The sequence below is a fragment of the Dendropsophus ebraccatus genome, chromosome 2 (genome assembly GCF_027789765.1).
Source record: "Dendropsophus ebraccatus isolate aDenEbr1 chromosome 2, aDenEbr1.pat, whole genome shotgun sequence".
Lineage (NCBI taxonomy): Eukaryota > Metazoa > Chordata > Amphibia > Anura > Hylidae > Dendropsophus > Dendropsophus ebraccatus.
This window is the reverse complement of record NC_091455.1, coordinates 52551619-52570354: the sequence shown is the minus strand read 5'-3', so window position 1 is coordinate 52570354 and position 18736 is coordinate 52551619. Positions and strand designations below refer to the sequence as shown.

Genomic DNA, 18736 nt, shown 5'->3' with positions numbered 1-18736 from the left:
TTATAAAAAGTACAGTGTGTGGACATAGCCCCAGGCTTCCTTCAGACATACGTTTTTTAATGCATTTTTTCAGCCTGAAAAAGCATGATGAAAAACGGCATGTTTTGTTTTGTTATTATTACCCTAAAATAGAGTGAATCATCAACATATATATATATATATTTTTTTTTTTTTTTTGGGGGGGGGGGGGGGGGCGGTGTTAATAATTTGCAATAAATTAATGGGAAATGGATTCTGGCTATATGGCATAGAGCAGCAATTGTATTTAGCATGCACCAACATGTAAGTTTTTATCCTTTTCAAGAGTAAAAAAAAATTACATTAGATATTATAAACCAAATCACAGTGTGAATGCAGCCCAAGTTAGTGATGGCTAACCTTGACACTCCAGCTATTGCAAAACTACAATTTCCATCATACCTGGTCAGCCAAAGCCATATCTTTGGTTGGAGTGTCAAGGTTAGCCATCACTGGCCTAAGTTGTCCAGTAAAAAGCAAGAAATATGTTGATAAGGTTGATGTATTACTTTTATGACAGTCTCTGCCAGATCTGATACATCTCACCATGCCCTGGAGAAAAACAGGCCTATTTGTTTAGTCAAGTAGGCAAGAACTGTAAGTTGTATGGTTCAGTTGACATGTGGTTAAAGGGGTACTCCAGTGAATTTTTTTTTCTTTCAAATCAACTGGTGTCAGAAAGTTTTATAGATTGGTCATTTACTTCTATTCTTCCCATACTTATTCACTACTGTATGTCCTGTAGGAAATGTTGTTTTCATTTCAGCCTGACACAGTGCTCTCTGCTGACATCTCTGGCGGAGACAGGAACTGTCCAGAGCAGGAGAGGTTTTCTATGGGGATTTGCTGCTGTTCAGGACAGTTCCTGTCTCGGCCAGAGATGTCAGCAGAGAGCACTGTGTCAGACTGAAAATAAAACATTTTCTGCAGGACATACAGCAGCTGATAAGTATGGAAAGACAAGATTTTTAAATAGAAGTAAATTACAAATATATATAACTTTGCAAAACCAGTTGATGTGAAAGAAAAAGATTTTTGCTGGACACCCCTTTAATATTACACAAAAAACTGCATTTCGATTACAGTTTTGATTATTTAGTGTAATTTTTCCATGAAAAACATGTAAACAATGGTCGATTATAATATGGGCAGTTTGGGCGGCCGCCCGGGGCCCGAGGCTCCGGGGGGGCCCACGCCACACCGCCCACATTATAGTCCGCCACTGTCCCCCGGCTGATGCGCGGCTGCCGGGGGGGTCCCGTCCTATCCCCGGCAGCGCGCGCATCAGAGAACTCCCTGTGCGCCTGTGGCTGTGACTTCCGGTGCACGGGGAGCTCTCTGATGCGCGCGCTGCCGGGGATAGGACCCGCCAGCCGGAGGTTGCAGAAGGAGAGAGGCTCGACGGGGGAACGGACGGCAGGTGAGTTGTGTTGTTTTTTTTTGTGTTATCTGCTGGGGGGGAAGGGGAACCATCTATAAGGGGGGGGGGGGGGTGAGGGGGACCATCTATAAGGGGGGGAAAGGGGGAACCATCTATAAGGGGGGGAAGGGGGAAGAGGGGGGACCAGATATAAGGGGGAAGAGGGGGGACCATCTATAAGGGGGGGAGAGGGGGGACCAGCTATAAGGGGGGGGGAGAGGGGGGACCAGCTAGAAGGGGGGGGGGGAGAGGGGGGACCAGCTATAAGAGGGGGGAAAGGGGGACCATCTATAAGGGGGGGAGGGGGACCAGCTATAGGGAAGGGGGACCAGCTATAAGAGGGGGGAAAGGGGGACCATCTATAAGGGGGGAGGGGGACCAGCTATAGGGAAGGGGGACCAGCTATAAGGGGGGGGGAGGGGACCAGCTATAAGGGGGGAAAGGGGATCAGCTATAGGGGGGGGGGGGGGGGACCAGCTATAAGCGGGGGAAGAGGAGGGACCAGCTATAAGGGGGGAGGAGGAACAGCTATGAGGGGGGGGGGAAGGAGGACCAGCTATAAGGGGGGAAAGGGGGACCAGCTATAAGGGGGGAAAGGGGGACCAGCTATGAGGGGGGGAGGGGGAACATCTATAAGGGGGGGAGGGGACCAGCTATAAGGGGGGGGAGGGGGAAAACCAGCTATAAGGTGGGGGCGGAAAGGGGACCATCTATAAGGGGGGGGGGAACCATCTATAAGGCGGGGGGGGGGGGGGAAAGGGGGACCAGCTATAAGGGGGGGGGAGGGGGACCAGCTATAAGGGGGAAAGAGGGGGACCATCTATAAGGGGGAAGAGTGGAACCATCTATAAGGGAGGGGGGCCATCTATAAGGGGGGGAAGAGGGGGACCATCTATAAGAGGGGGACCATCTATAAGGGGAAAAGAGGGGGACCATCTATAAGGGAGGGGGACCATCTCCTATAAGATCAGCACCCTCCTCTCCTGACATCCTCTGTGCAGCAAGGGACCAAACATTATGTTTATTGGGGCCAGCAGGGAGGGGAGGCAGGCAGTGTTTATTGGGGACAGCAGGGAGGGAAGGCAGGCAGTGGATTATAATGTAGGCGGGGGGCCCAGGTTGGGTGGACAGCCCGGGGCCCAGGGTTCATTTAATCCGCCACTGCATGTAAAATAAATGTTTTACCTGTAAAAAAAAAAAAAAAACATGTGGCCAAGACTGCATTACACCATATTGCTGCAAAACTGCATTCATTTTATTGAGATTTTGAAGCAGTTTTATCCACAGCTCAACTCATATGAATGCAGCATCCTTAGTGCCCTATAAATGACTGCTGTACTGAACTGATCGAATATAGGGCAACATATTTCCTAGCAGGTTTCAGCCACCTTTCTTGCTGTTTCATACATTGTATAGAATATGAAAGTTATTTATTCATCAAAAATGTAATTTATTCATGAATTTGTTTTCATTACTTGTATAGCACCAACATATTCACATATGTCACAGCGCTGGGAGATATTGTCATAAGTTACACATTATTATATAAGAGATAGATAGATAGATAGATAGATAGATAGGAGATAGATAGTAGATAGATAGATAGATAGATAGATAGATAGATAGATAGATAGACAGACAGATAATAGATAGATAGATGATAGATAGATAAATAGATAGATAATAGATAGTAGCTAGATGGATGGATGGATAGATAATGATAGATAGATAGATAGATGGATAGATGGATAGATAATGATAGATAGATAGATAGATAGATAGATAGATAGATAGATAGATAGATAGGAGATAGATAATAGATAGATAGATGATAGATAGATAAATAGATAGATAATAGATAGTAGCTAGATGGATGGATAGATAGATAGATGGATAGATGGATAGATAATGATAGATAGGAGATAGATAATAGATAGTAGCTGGATAGATAGATGATAGGTAAATAGATAGATAGATAGATGATAGATAAATAGATAGGAGATAGATAGATAGATAGATAATAGATAGTAGCTGGATAGATAAATAGATAGGAGATAGATAGATAGTAGCTAGATGGATGGATGGATAATTAGATAGTAGATAGATAGATAAATAGATAGATAGATAACAAATCTCTATATACAGCTGGTATTACCTGCTATAATATATTTATTATGAGTCTTTGTATACCCATCCTGTATGAATGATATATAACTCCCAACAGGCTGGATCCTTCCCTAGAATCCAGGTGCAGGTGGCATAAACCTGTTGAGGCTGTGCCCTCTGTGTCCTCTAGATGGCAGCAGAGAGCCTTCATCCGCCCCTATAGCAATCAAAAGTCAAACGTAGAAGAGAAGAAAGGAAGGAGAGGTCTGGATCGTGGAGCTCAGCGCTTTCCTTGCTTGGTGTTTGGGATTTTTCTGGGCTCTGTGCTCGGCTTTTGGGATTAGGGAAGCAGGATCGCAGCCTGGCACATGTGGAGGTGCTGCTGAATGAAGCATTGGGGATACCAGCAGCAGCAATACACAGGGATCTATAGTACTGCAGGTGCTGAATCTCCAGGCAGCCCTAAGAAAGTGCAGCTACGCCTTAAGGAGCTGTCCAGCTACTCTCTGTCTCCGCAGGACACTATAGTGTGAGTGTCAGAGCTCCTCACCATGGGCTGCTGCACAGGAAGGTGCACACTCATCTTCATCTGCACTTTACAGATGGTGAGTACACCCCATGCATGCACTTTCCTATCAGCCTATTGCTATAAGGTGAGCCAGGAACTTGCATTCACTATCCTGCTGTCTGTGGCTATGTCTGGTTTCCTGGCTCTTACTCTATTGTACTAATACATCTAATTCAGGACCTCATGTTGCATGAAATGCTGTCAGATTAATGTGCATTCCCCAGGATGACTGGGGTAATACTGATATACCATAGCTAATCTGGCCACAGAAGTGGTTTTAGGTTCCAGGAGGTGGTTTGACTCTTCCATGTGACTATGCATAGAGGTTATCCCTACCACCCCTGTCTGAATATTGTCCAATGACTTGGAGGTAGGCTTCCTTTCTGTCTGGGCACAGTAAAGTATGGCAAAGTCTAGCTGGGATCAGCATATTGACTGCATTGTCCATTGCCAAGCATGCTATAGACGCACACAAAAAAGACTTGTAGGCGACATGACTGTCCTGATAAATGACATGTGTCACTTGGCAATAATCTGCAATGTGATGACCATAAATGTTTTGCTTTCTGACTGTTTAAACAATGAAGACACATGTATTGTACCCCAAATCTTACATGGATTTTCTATATTTACTATGATCAATACTATAGTTGTCATTGTGACCTGTCTGTCCCTGCGGTGTCTTCGGATGGGTATACATCTACATGGCCCATTGTTTGTCAGATATGAAGGATACAGCTGCTGGGGAAGGAGCTGTCACTTTTGTGATTGTGTTATATCATTTGCTCTCTGTCAGCCCACTAGTTTGCATAAACCTAACAAAAGAGAGATGTCATTTTTTTCCCCCACCGCTGCTGTTCGGGGCTGCATTGTGTGCAGGCTGCACTAGAACGCTCCTGAAATTGCTTTACAATTGTGTGATTGTTCATTTACCCAAAAGGGGAATGAGGAGGATGTGTTATTTACATAGTGCCAATGTATTTCGGGACTTTGTGCTGCTGAGGGCTTTCTATCCTGCAGGCGGTGATGGCTTTGTCACATAGTACAACTTCCACGCTAGTCATAGACATCTTGATTTATCTGTCATCCGGTCATAATGAAGAGATCATTGAATGGAATCGGATTAGAGAAAGAGCAATATGGTGCATAACCAGATTAGGTAGAGGAGATTGGACTGAACTTTTGATGTCTTTCCATTTTTTTTTAACTTTCATAAAAAGCACAATACTGAGGGCACACTATATATGAAGATCGGTGTATGATGGGTCTTTGTATGATGATCTATGGGGTATTATAAAAATTAATCAGACTTGGTGTATTTTATAGTGGTAACCCTGCTCAGGCATAGCTATATATGATATGGACTAAATTATTGGGCCACCTACACATTACAGTTACAGGAGCTTTTGGAACACCTATTCTCAATCTATAGCCATTAAATTCTGGATTGGTTCCTCCCTTTGCATTTATATTTCCACCCTCTGGGAAAACTTTCTACATGATTTTGGAGGTGTCGGTGGGAATTGTTGCCAATTTATTCATTTGTGAGGTCAGACACTTAGGGGTGAGAGGACCAGGCTCACGGTCTCCATTGTAGCTCATCTCAGGGGTGTTGGCTGGGGTTGAGGTCAGGGTGCAGCCGGCCGAGTTCTATTACACCAAACTCCCCAACCATGTCTTTATGGACCTTGCTGGGTGCACTGGGGCACAGTCATCTTGGAACAGAAAAGATTCTAACCTAAACTGTTCCCAGTAAGTTTGCAAGCTCCCAGTATGTCTTGATATTCTGAAACAATATGATTTCCCTTCTCTTTAACTAAGTCCAATCCCTGAGAAACAACCTCATAGCATTATCCCTTCTCCACCAAACTTTACAGGTGGCACAATGTGATCAGGCATGGACCAAACCCAGACTCATGGGTGATGTGTGATCTGTTACTCAAAAAAACATGTTTCCACCACTCCAGTGGCGGCATGCTGTACACCATTCAATCCTACATTGTGTTTGGGGATGTAAGGCTTGCATGCAGCTGCCTGGTCGTAGAAACTTATGCCATGAAGCTCCTGGTTGGGCACAGCATTAGTGCTGATTTTAATGCCAGAAGTTTGGAGCTCTCTAGCAGAGCAGTAGGGACTTTGCACCTCCGCACTTAATGATCCTGCTCTGTAACTTTACATGGTCTGCACATTGTGGTTCTAAGTTTTAGAGTTTTAATTGGAGAACTCCTTTAAAGGGGAACACCGAATAAGAAAAACTTGAGTTCTATTAAAAGTATTAAAAGTTATATAGATGTGTCTATATAATGTATTACCGTATCTGTACAGTTCTGCCACACTGGTAGCTGATAGAAATCCTGGAAGTGAAAAAAAAATGGCCCCTGTGCCAATCCACATTGTCTCCTGCTCCTGCTGCTATCCCCCTTAGGAGACAAATCTTCCAGGCCTCTGTCTCACATTGTGTGTGTTTGCTGATGATGCAGACAGGGGGCAGGGCGTGATGTCACAGGAGTCTTGGCTGGATCCTCTAATCCCCTGACTGATTCACCATCTCTGACCGGCCAGAAGCAGCTGCTGCACTAATTTTACTGATTGTAATGGGTGGGGGCTGTGATGATCACTTGAGGGAAAGCATTGCATTCTGGAAAATGCCAAACCAGGAAGAGCAGAAACACAAAACAGAGCAACCCCCCCCCCCCCCCCCCCCAATGTTTGTAAAGGCAGACTGCATTGGTAGGGGCTTGGTTTTTATACACCTGTGCCATTAAGGCAGAATAATACACCTGGATTTAATGCAGCAGGTTGGACCCACTAGTTTTGTCTATATAGTGTATATGAAACAATGGTGATAGTATGGACCCTTGGAAATCACAACTCAACACTCACATTATCAGTGATAAGTACAGCAGGAGATATTGGTACAGCACATCATTGCTTCAGCAATGTAACCAGGGACTGGAGGGAACCACAGAGCCGCCACTGCTGGAGTAACGTTGGAGTTTAAAAGGTGTATGTACTCCCTTTACTATTTTACATCATTATCAGACCCCAAGAAAAAGCAGCTGTTTAATGCCCTTTGTTAAAGGGTTTTTCTGCTTGAACATAACTTTTGATATGTTGCTGCCCATGGGGAAACGAACAATTACTTCCATACTGGTTATTATCTATTCAGTCTACTTCCCCAAGTTCTGAGCTGCTGCTTTCTGTTGAAGACACAAAAATACTGTGTGAGCCTTTCTCTCCGCCTCCCCCATCCCCCTGCTACCCTCCGAGACGGCTCCTGCAAACAAGTCCCTATCTGCAACTATGTAGCAACTCTGTAATGGCCAGAGGGATAATCACAGTAAGTTTATCAGCGGCTGGACCTCAAATTAACTCTCCCAGCATTCCAAAGCTACAAAATTGCAGATAAAGCCTGCCAAGGACTTGTGTGTATCAGTTGTCTCCGAAGGGAGGGGGAGACGGAGAGAAAAGCTTACATAGTTTTTGAATAGATAATAATAAGTACGGAATTAATTGTTCGTCTCACCATAGGCAGCAAAAGTTATTTTTTATTAGAATCCTCACTAGGTGGCACTAGAGAGTAAGGTTCTTTTCTACTGGAGGCAAGTTATTTTGCATATTCTTTTCCCAGAGAGCATTGCCTGGCCTATAAGACTTCCAATGCTGACAGGGCTGTCTCCTCTAGTAGACACATTGCTCATTCAGATCCTCCATGCTTACAAATGATAACATGTAGACATTAACCGTATGCAGCAAGGTAAGGATGATGCCAAATGCAATGTTCTCCCCCTACTGTACTGAGCTTGCATCTTGTCCCATTGAAGGCAATGAGAAATGAATGCTATAACACACCAGGGATTGCTCATGTTACAGAGAAAGTTCTGTAGTATGTAAATGAGGATTCAGAACTCCCTATTGCTTTGTATGTAAGCTACTGATGTATATGGTTTGTGATCACACAGCAGCAGTGATTCCCGATGTGTCTTCTGGGTCTACTTATTGGAAGGTATAAGCCTCCTATGACTTGTACACTCAGAAATCACACCTCTCCTCATCTCCTGGAAGCACTTTGTGGTGATCTTTATAAATGTTCTCCCAGCGGCCCTAGAAGACTAGAATATAGATGACCATATTGCCTACTTTACCTTGTCTTCTTCTAGAAGCCAGCACTTACCAATCCCACAGACTTTTTCATGTTCCGTTGTGGAGCTCAGTGATTAATACCTTGTCCCGTAACTCTGACTTACTGCATTGAACTATAAAGCAAGGTCATGATATTTTAGAGGCAAACTGTAGATTTATTCTCTTTTACTTGAGGTCATTTGAGTTCTAGCTGGAAAGTGCTTATTGCGATATCACATCCACGCTTTTTAGTATCATTAAGAAAGATTTATTCCCCTTCCATCCACTGCAAGAACTGACTTGGTGTAACTACTGTGCTGGAATTAGAAGTATTTTACTGGAAACTCTTGGTATATGGTAGATCTAACTGATAACTATTCTTTCATTTTGATCAATATGTCCCCAATTGGAACAAATTGTAGAAGTCAACACTTTCTCAGAATAAAATCCATTTATTGAGGTTCCATAAAATAGTAGAAAAAATGTTATCCAAGGTAGAAAAACATACAGGCCGACGCGTTTCTATCATCTATGATTAAGGGCCGTCCAGAAACGCGTCAGCCCGTGTGCACTGTGTGTTTTTCTACCCTGGATACCACTTTTTTTCTACTATTTTATGGAACCTCAATAAATGGATTTTATTCAGGGAAAGTGCTGACTACATTTTGTTTGCATTCAAGTCTCCTAGGATTGAAGTTTCCCGTGGTTGTGCACTTTCCAGGTATCCTGGTTGCAACCATCTGTATCATGTCCCCAATTTCACTAATTCTGTCCTACATTGTAGTATACCTATTTTCTAACCTGTGTTATATATTAAAGTGACTCTGTACCCACAATCTGACCTTCCCCCAAACCGCTTGTACCTTCGGATAGCTGCTTTTAATCTAAGATCTGTCCTGGGGTCCGTTCGGAAGGTGATGCAGTTATTGTCCTAAAAAACAACTTTTAAACTTGCAGCCCTGTGCCAAACTGGCGTGGCCTAGAGTGTCTGTGCATTAGGCTGGCACAGCCTGTCTGTCCCTCCTCCCCCGCCCGCTTCATCATTAGAAATGCTCCAGGCAGGTTTTCTCCTATTCATCAGCTCTGAGAACACTGCACATGGGCTGCATTGTTAAGGCACCTGTGCAGTGTTTACTGCAGAGGAATAGGAAAAATCCTGCCAGGGGCATTCCTAATATTGAGGAGGGCGGGGAGGAGGGACGGAGGAGTGGTGCAAGGTTAGGGCACAGATATTTAGGGCTACAAGTTTAAAAGTTGTTTTTTAGGACAATAACTGCGTCACCTGCCAAACGGACCCCAGGACAGATCTTGGATTAAAAGCAGCTATCCGAAGGTACAAGTGGTTTGGGAGGGACAGATTGCAGGTACAGAGTCACTTTAAGAGCATCAAACTCGCAGCCCCCAGGCTTGGTGAAAGCATAATGATAATTGTAGTTTTGCAACAGCTGGAGGGCCATGAGTTTGATGCCTGTGTTTTATATCCAGTATCTTGGCAGTATACTAGTATAATATTTATGTTACCTATTTTCTTTAGTGTTAAGGGTCCGTTTACACCACATTTATTTTTTTACACACATTTCCAGTATACATGTGGATTTGCTTGTGGTGTTACAAATTTCTGGTGCCGTCATTGATTTTAATGGACTAAACAGTCATATAGCTACTATGTTCTCACTCCTTGACTATTGTCTATTAAAGGATTTATCCAGTGACATGGCCACTTTCCTCCAGAAACAGCACATACACCATATCCCATAGTCTGTTTTGTAGAAGAGGTACTCCAGTAGATAAATGTAACCTTTAAATATTTTCTGATTTACCCCTGTTGGTGCCCATAGCTATTGCCAGCGTTTCTCTTTCTCAGTGGCCAGAATGGGTCATTACTGTTTTCAGTGATGGGCTAAGGGGGCATCTCAGTGGGTTCAGTAATTGTATGTCTAGCTTTAGGAGTACACAACATGACATAGCCTACCATTTCATAGCATCCAAACATAATCTAATATTCAGGCTCTCATTTACCTGGGACAAAGATTCAGCTCACTGCCCAAGATTAGTGTTGGTGGACTTGCCGAACTGTTCAGGTTCGGCAACATTCTTCAAACAGCATTTGTTTGGCATTTGGCTTACAGCGGCTGGAGGAGTTGGAAGCTGTCCTAGGGATGCCAGGGAAATATTGATACAACATGTGGCTGTACCCATGTTTTCCAGGACTGCCAAGGGTGGTATCCAACTTCTCCATCTACAGGGAGTCCAATGCCGAGCACTCAGGATTGGAGAATGTTGCTGAACCTGAAAAGTTCTGCAAGTCTGCTCAACACTCCCCAAGATTATTATGGCCAAGACAGTAAGTAATTTGTGGTCTCTGCCTATACCTGGGGAGGGGGTACATGTGCCTTCACAAGAAGATCAGTCCCGTCTATGATGACTATATGAATGTATAAGGATTGCTATGAGATAATCTGTATAACACATTATTGTCTTTTGTATTGTTTGTGCTCGTGTAGGTGTTATATAAATAGCAGCTCACCTTTCTCTCTGTTCGCTGTTTCTATACATCCTCATTGTTTATATTAGAATGTGATTATATCAGGTAATATTTACTTCGGTTTGCTGAGACCCTGCTGTACCATTTGTAGTGATAGGAGTAACATATGTATGAGTAATTTATAGTGATAATCACTGAGATGCTGTAAACCTACAACATGAATATTTATGTCTTTAGCCAAATGGAAGTGCAGAACTGATCAGGACATATTACAGCACAGCGGGCTCTTAACTAGCTCCTGCCACTCACAGCACCATCACCATCTGTTTTCTGCAATGTGCTATGACATCAGAGATAGTAAACCTTCAATGTTCATCCAGACTAAAACAAATAGGCACATACTGCCTATCTGCACATATGTTTATAGCTATATATTATTTTATGACTTGGCGTGGCTGTGGGAATACTATATCGGCAGTCTCCGGGTAATGTAAGTACTGGGCTATAAGGCACAGGAGAGACATTACGTGGGAGTACTGCACTATAGGCACTGTGATTACTGGTTAGTCACTGTGCCAAACTAACTACTGTAGAGTACTAATGTGGGCACACTCTTAAAGGGGGTGTCATTAGAAAACCTATTATTCAAATCAAATCTTTATGATAAACATATTTTTTTCTCATTTTCATTTTACTATCTATATTATAAAATATCAAAATCTTTAAACTCTAGTTGAAGCGACCCTGTACCCACAATCTGCCCCCCACCTCAAATTGCTTATACCTTCGGATAGCTGCTTTTAATCCAAGATCTGTCCTGGGGTCAGTTCAGCAGGTGATGCAGTTATTGTCCTAACAAAAAAACTTTAAAACTTGTAGCCCTGTGTCATACTGGCTTGGTCTAGAGTATCTGTGACCTAGGCCTGTGACGCCCCTCTGTCCCTCCTCCCCATTAGGAAGGCCCTGGGCAGGATTTAAGAGGCGGTGCAGGCCTAGGGAACTGACACTCTAGGCCATGCCAGGTTGACACAGGGCTGCAAGTTAAAAAGCTGTTTTTAGGACAATAACTGCATCACCTGCTGAACGGACCCCAGGACAGATCTTGGATTAAAAGCAGCTATCCGAAGGTACAAGTGGTTTGGGGGGTCAGATCATGGGTACAAAGTCGCCTAAAGAGCTTCTCCTGTCTCTGCAGCCTGTCAGCAGATTCCCAGCTGGACCCCCATCACTTTCTTCTGGGCTGAAGTAAAAACATCACTTCACACTACGGAAAAAGCAAGGAATTTCAAGCTGAATCTCTGCTGCAGATTCCGCTTTATTTTTCACCTGTCCCGTTGATTCATTGGGATTTCTAAAGTGCAATCCACGGTCCGCCTTAAGAGTTGACCTGTCAATCCCATTTGCTATAAATTTTTTAAAAAATACTGTGTGTGCATCCACTGTGGTGACTCCGTAGTGTGGTGAGTCCATGCTTTTTTACCAGAGGTTGTATGCACATAAAGTCAGACAACATTTAGATTATTATTTTTTTTTTTTTTTTACAAAGATAGACAGATTATAGCCAGTGAGATTATTGTCAGTGTTTCTATGAAGGAATGTATTGTCACTGGGTATAGTAATGGAGCAGGAACAGAGATGCTTATCCATTCATGTGGAGATGAGCATCTGGCTGCTGGTATGGCCAAATAAAATCCAAATGAGCTTGTTAACGATGCATACAAATCATTTAAATAAAGATGTTCTGTTTTACTGGCACAGCCCAGGTGTAATATATTCTCTGCTCTGTAGTGGTAATATGTCGCGTGGTTACATTCTGCAGAAAATTGCTGTTTACATATGTAGACTATCTTATTATTATATGGAGCAGTCTATACCTATAAAAGCCCTGCTCTTTGCAGCCATTTTTTTCGTCTTTATTATTCGTAAATCTGATCAGCTGTCTTTATGAGTCTGAAAATTTGCAATTTCTTGAGGTTTAGTTGCTGTGATTCTCTGTCTTTGGACTTAATTTCCATTCCACATTGCACTATATTTCAGGCTGAATGTAGATAAGATTTGTATAATACACGTCTGCTTTTCTACTTCTGTCATTCATCAACTTTATTTTGTGTTTCTAAATGTGTTAAGTTTTGGCTACAGTCAAGCTTAAATTTCTTTGTCTGTCATGATGACGGAATATATTACCCTCTTCTCAAAAGAATACAACTAAACTTATAAACTCACTGCTTTTGTACTACAGTGTATCCACAAATTGTGTTCTTCAGTGCACCCACTGGTTGTGTATTACAGTATAGTGCACCCACTGATTGTGTATTACAGTATAGTGCACCCACTGATTGTGTATTACAGTATAGTGCGCCCACAGGTTGTGTTCTTCAGTGGAACCATTGATTGGGTACTTCAATATAGTGCACCCTCTGTGCACCTGCTGGTTGTGTTTTCACTGATTATGTGCTATAGTATAGTCTGGCTAATGATTGTATACTACAGTATAGTGCACTTGCTAATTGGGGACTTCAAAATAGCCCCCTTATAGCTACATCACCGGCTATCTCCTCTGACAGTCAGCACTGACCTCTCTGACCTCTGAATACCAGTTTTCATGCAGCTCCCGCTGTGTAATCCTTTGTTCTCTGCTCTCTGCTGGTGACTAATCTCCTTCCTCCCCCCTCCCTTCTCCATAGAACAGACAGGGCCCTACTGATGTAAAAGAGTCAAGATTCCTGATGATAAGCAGTGAATGAGAGAGAGAAGGGAGAGGGGGGAACTGAGGAAAGTCTTTTTAAATGCAGATAATGGCATATTTGCCCAATAAACCCAATTACAAAGTTTCCTAAAATCGCCTGTACTATTGATTTCTACAAAAAAAAAAATTAAACAACAGTGACACTTTAAGTATTCTTTGGCACAAACATTTTATGTACAGTATGTCTGTGTACAATACTTCACCCAGTACATGGGCATTATAATGCATCCAATACTCATGCACTTTATGAAATACAAGAGAACAGTGCCCTTTGACCCATAGTGCTTCTCTGTATGAGCACTGCGGCATACTTACTCTTTGTACACAATAGTGGTTGTGACATTGCTGCAACTGATGTTTGTGCAGTGTACAGCAATAACTACTCTTGTACTGTTATGGTAGACACCTACTTGAGAATTAGTCTGCACCTTTGTTTAGTACTATACTGGATTCACTTCTGATATGCTGCATTTTCTAAGCATTTCCCAACAATGAGCTCAATGGCAGCTACTTATACAGTTTTAGTTCTGTCAATTTCTATAATGTTGGAGCTGGAAATGTGGGAGCATTCATGAGTTGTCAGCAGATCCATAAATCTGTTTTACCTAAAGGTCACACGACATAAAGTTTCAGCATTGAGCCTCGTACGGAATTCTGCAATACCCAAATTGAAATGTATTTCTGTTTTTGCAGTGGAAATATGAATCAGGCTCAGCATGTGTTGGAGCTTATAAAATTGTGAATACAACGTTATCACATATTTAGAATGACAGATTGGTTTTGCTTCGGAATCATGGTATTGTTTTATACACACTTATTAAAAGGAACATGCGCTCATATTTGCAGATTTAAAGGCACCGAGTGAGTTTAGACAAAAAGAATCCCTGAATATGTTCAAAGACAAATTTAAAATTTATTTTCCAATAATTTCTTGTATAATAATTTCTTACATAAATACAGCTTAAGGCTATGTTCACACTGCGTATGATTCCGTCCGTAGATCGTACGCCGCCGTACATGTGCGGCTGAAACTACGGGCGTGGGAAAAATAGACATGCGGCCGGATGCGTACGAACCGCGAACATACGCCCGTAGTACAGTTATGCTTCCCTAGCTTGTTTCGAAGCAATCTGAGGCAGGTCATTCACTTGGAAATCTTCGCCCAGCCCCGTAAACCACACAGAACCTTTTGGATCGAAAAATCAAGTTCAATTTGGCTGAAATAAGTACTTCGTACGGGACCGCATGGAAATCCACGGCCGTGAGTTTCAACATTTTCGTCCTCAAACAATGGTCTTGTTCATTTTTCACAGCGCCGTATACGATCCGGCCGTAAGCTCATACGTAGTGTGCATTGTGCCGGCGTATATCGTATACTTTCAAGCGAACGCATCAACCTCAAAACTACGTGCGTATATTCGCGGTTTGCTCTACGGCCGGAAACATACGCAGTGTGAACATAGCCTAAGGCTATGTTCACACACCGTCTAATTAATAGCTATTTTTATTGGACGGCCGTCATTTAACGACAAATAGCAGTTGTTATTTGTCGTGAAGGGACGACTGTCCAATAAAAACCGTGTGTGAACATAGCCTAAAGGGGATTGTCTTATCATATGACTAATGCTTTTGCAATCCACTGGTAGCCAAAGAACTGGTTCCCTTTGTGTCTGTTTGGAATAGACATGGCCACTTTCTATTGAACAGACATACATTTCATGGCTTATAAGCTATTACTAGAAATGAGTGGTTTGCGTCAACCCGAATGCTCGGTATTTGAATCCTGATGCCTGGAGATGATGTATGCAGCCCTAGAGCTTTGTTCACACAACCTTTTTTCCTCTCTGTTTAAAATTATGATCGTCATTTCACTGTCTGGCCGTCCATCCGGCTGTTGGTACATTATTCTAGTTCAGATGGACTAATTGGCCTTTGGATGTGTCTTTAATTGAAAATCCATTGAATTTAATAGTAAAAACGGTGAAAGAACGGTGAATAAAGAAAAATTGCAGCAATAACAGAAGTCTTTACAAAAAGAAAAGGCCGTTGCCTTTTCTCTTTTTTTTTTTTTTTGACGTTGTGTGAACATAGCCTGGGGCTGCCTGGAAAACATGGTTACACCCTAGGCCATGCATTCTGCGATAATATTTTGCTTAGTCACACCTGTTACTATGCCAAGGAATTGTACTCAGTCTGGTGCCCTACTGCCCATAAGTGATTACAGTTCAGGCACATCCAGTGACTACCTTGTTACAGTTCTATGATTGGAGTTGCGCACTTTCCCATTCCTTCTCCTTTTAGCCCAGTCTACCATAAAGACCTCTTTTTATTCTCTCCCTTTGCCACTACACAATTTTAGTCCCACCTTTGTTCCCCCATACAAGATTTTACTGCCTTATTACTTTTAGTGCCCCCTCTCCCCACACATTTATAATGTTCATGTGTGCTCCCACAGAGATTCTGGTTGGAGATGAGCGAACCTGCCGGATTTCTGGTTTGTACGAACCAGAAATCTCAGCATCTGACTCCCGCCTATGGCATAGGCTGTATCCCAGTTTTCTAGGCGTTCCTTACACTGTAACCACCCGCTGCACGGAGTCTGCAGACAGCGGGAGTCAGATGCCGAGATTTCTGGTTCGTACGAACCAGAAATCCGTCAGGTTCGCTCATCTCTAATTCTGGTATTCCCATACAAGTTCTCTTTTGTAGTAAAATTTATAGAAAAAACCTTATCACTAAGCCTAAATTGTCATTGACGTATTCCCACCCAAGCCACAGGCAAACTTTATGTGAAGACGATAACACTAATCAATGCTATGCAATAGTATAGCATTGATCAGTATATGCTGTCCAATGATTGCATGTAATAGTCCCCCAAGGGGACTTAAAAAGTGTACAAAATAAAAAATGAAAAATGTTTTTAAAAATATGCCAAAACCTCTCCCCCAATAAAAATTTAAATGACACCTTTTCCCATTATACAAATAAAACATGAAAAATAATAAATAAATAAACATATTATATATCATAGCGTGCATAATTGTCCAATCTATTAAAATATAATATTTTTATTCCTATATGGTGAACGGCATAAACAAAAAGAGGGGAAAAAAGCGCAAAACAATTGTCGCTCTCTCCAGCGGAACGCACCTGCTACTTATGTTTGTATCTTCCTGAAATAAAGCATCCATCAGTGCTGATTCCTGATGAGGGCTGTTGTACTTTTCTTCGAGGATCATCTGCATTGTGGAATCTGTCTTCTCAATGTGCACCATCTAAGCGGGAGTATTGCTGTTGGACATTGAGTCTGAGAAGTAGAGTAAGCCGTGGTGCCTGCTATTTCCTTCTTCTTGTGCTGTTCATGTAAAATTTTAAAAAGTTATTGCTTTCAAGAGGCAAGGAGGGAAAAACGAAAACGAAATACTGAAAATTGTCTGCATCCACAAGACCTAAATATGCTGAGTCTTTAATGGGTTAAAATGATCAACTGAGCTACAAGGATGTATTACAGTGCGGCATAACTTTTCATTATATAGCTTTTATTATACTGCTTTGTTTCCATGAGACACATACCTGGGCTGTCATATCTTGGATCCCTGCCTTCATACTCACCCCTCAGCACTTATCAGCATCTTACACTGTGGTCCGTGCACGGCTGATACAGATTAAGTTTGAAGCATACAGAATGAATGACAGGTCTCAGATCTATCTGACTCATGGAGTATTTATCCAGAAAATGAACCTTCACACCCCCATTCTCCAAGCTAAAAGCTGTTAACCTCAAAGTTATATTTTAATATAGTCCTGTCTCTGCAAATATGCCTTCCACATTCTCTCACTCGTATTCTGCACTTCCAATACATCATCTCAATGTAATTCCAATGACAAATAAGATGCAGAGTCACAGTATATGAATATATGGGGAGATCTACAGACCTTAGCATCATTTAGGATACAGCAAGCAAAATAATTGACTTGTCAAGCCCTAAGCTCGACGACTTTATGTGAAAGACGTAAATGAATCTAGAATGGAATATTTTATTTACCCTTTTGCATTGGCCTTCTTTGTACCCTGCCATAGTAATGTGTGCACTCAGTATATATTACTAGTATTTCCCATTACTCTTGTCACTAAATATCATTATCTGGAAGTATGCCCATTTTTGGGCCATATAAACAAGAAAACCTGCCATGGCCTGCTTCATACATTATAACCTGCCTGGAAGGGATGGTAAGAACGAGACTTTGGGATATGAAAGAAGTGGTATAAGGCATTAAATTGTCTGGTTTGTCCTTAAAACTATGTTCACACTCGGTATTTTGCAACCAAAACCAGGAGTGGATTGAAAACACAGAAAGGCTCACAAACAGTTCTTCAAAACAATGGCGGTTGATTTAAAATAACGGTAATTATTTGCCATTAAATGACGGCCATCCACTAAATTTCAACAGTGTGTGAACATAGCCTTACTGGGTTTTCGATCCACTCCTGGTTTTGGTTGCAAAATACTAAGCAAAAATACTGTGTGGGAACATAGCTTAATGGTGCATTCACACGTACGGGATCTGCAGCAGATTTGATGGCGCAGATTTACGTTGAGGCTGGGTTCACACTACATAAGTTTCTGGGCGTAGCGCGTTCCGTGAATAAGCAGCCGGAAACTTACGTAGTTTGCGTACTATGTAAAGTATACGATCTACGGCCGCACAGTTCACACTACGTACGAACTTACGCCCGGATCGTAAGCGGCGCCGTAAAAAATGAACCAGACCATTATTTCGGGACGGAAATGCCGTAACTTACGCCCATAGCGTTACATGTGGTCCCGTACGTAGTGGTGATTTCTTCATTTTGAAAGCTTTTTGTGCCGATCCAAAAGGTTCTGTGGGGTGTCCGGGGCTAGGCGAAGATTTCCAAGTAAAAGTCCGCTGTCAGATCGCTACGAAGAGCGCTCAGGAAGCGTAAGTACACTACGGGCGTAAGTTTGCGTTCCGTACGTATCCGGCCGCAACTTGCGTAAAGTCCCGGCCGGAGTTTCATACGTATATGTCCGGCGGCGGAAAATATGCGGCCGGACATATACGTAGTGTGAACATAGCCTGAATCTGCAACTTCAAATCTGTGCTATCAAATCTGTTGTAGATCCTGTACATGTGAACGCACCCTAAGGCTGACGCAGAAAACTGACATGTCAGTTTTTTGCGGCGCCACTAGGGATCCCGGCCAGAGTGTATACTATGTGTATACACTCCGGGATTCCACCAGCTGCA

The 18736-nt window shown here is 42.6% G+C and overlaps 1 protein-coding gene across 2 annotated transcripts in view; it reads left to right on the top strand.

The window, feature by feature from the left end:
• The first annotated feature begins 3797 nt into the window (after positions 1 to 3797).
• NKAIN3 (sodium/potassium transporting ATPase interacting 3) overlaps positions 3798 to 18736 on the top strand; it is a 420057-nt gene continuing 405118 nt past the window's right edge. For both annotated transcript variants that reach the window (XM_069960007.1, XM_069960004.1), the window contains exon 1: positions 3798 to 4149. In XM_069960007.1, coding sequence (XP_069816108.1) covers positions 4096 to 4149 — 54 coding nt within the window. In that variant the 5' untranslated portion in view covers positions 3798 to 4095. The remainder of the gene's footprint in view (positions 4150 to 18736) is intronic.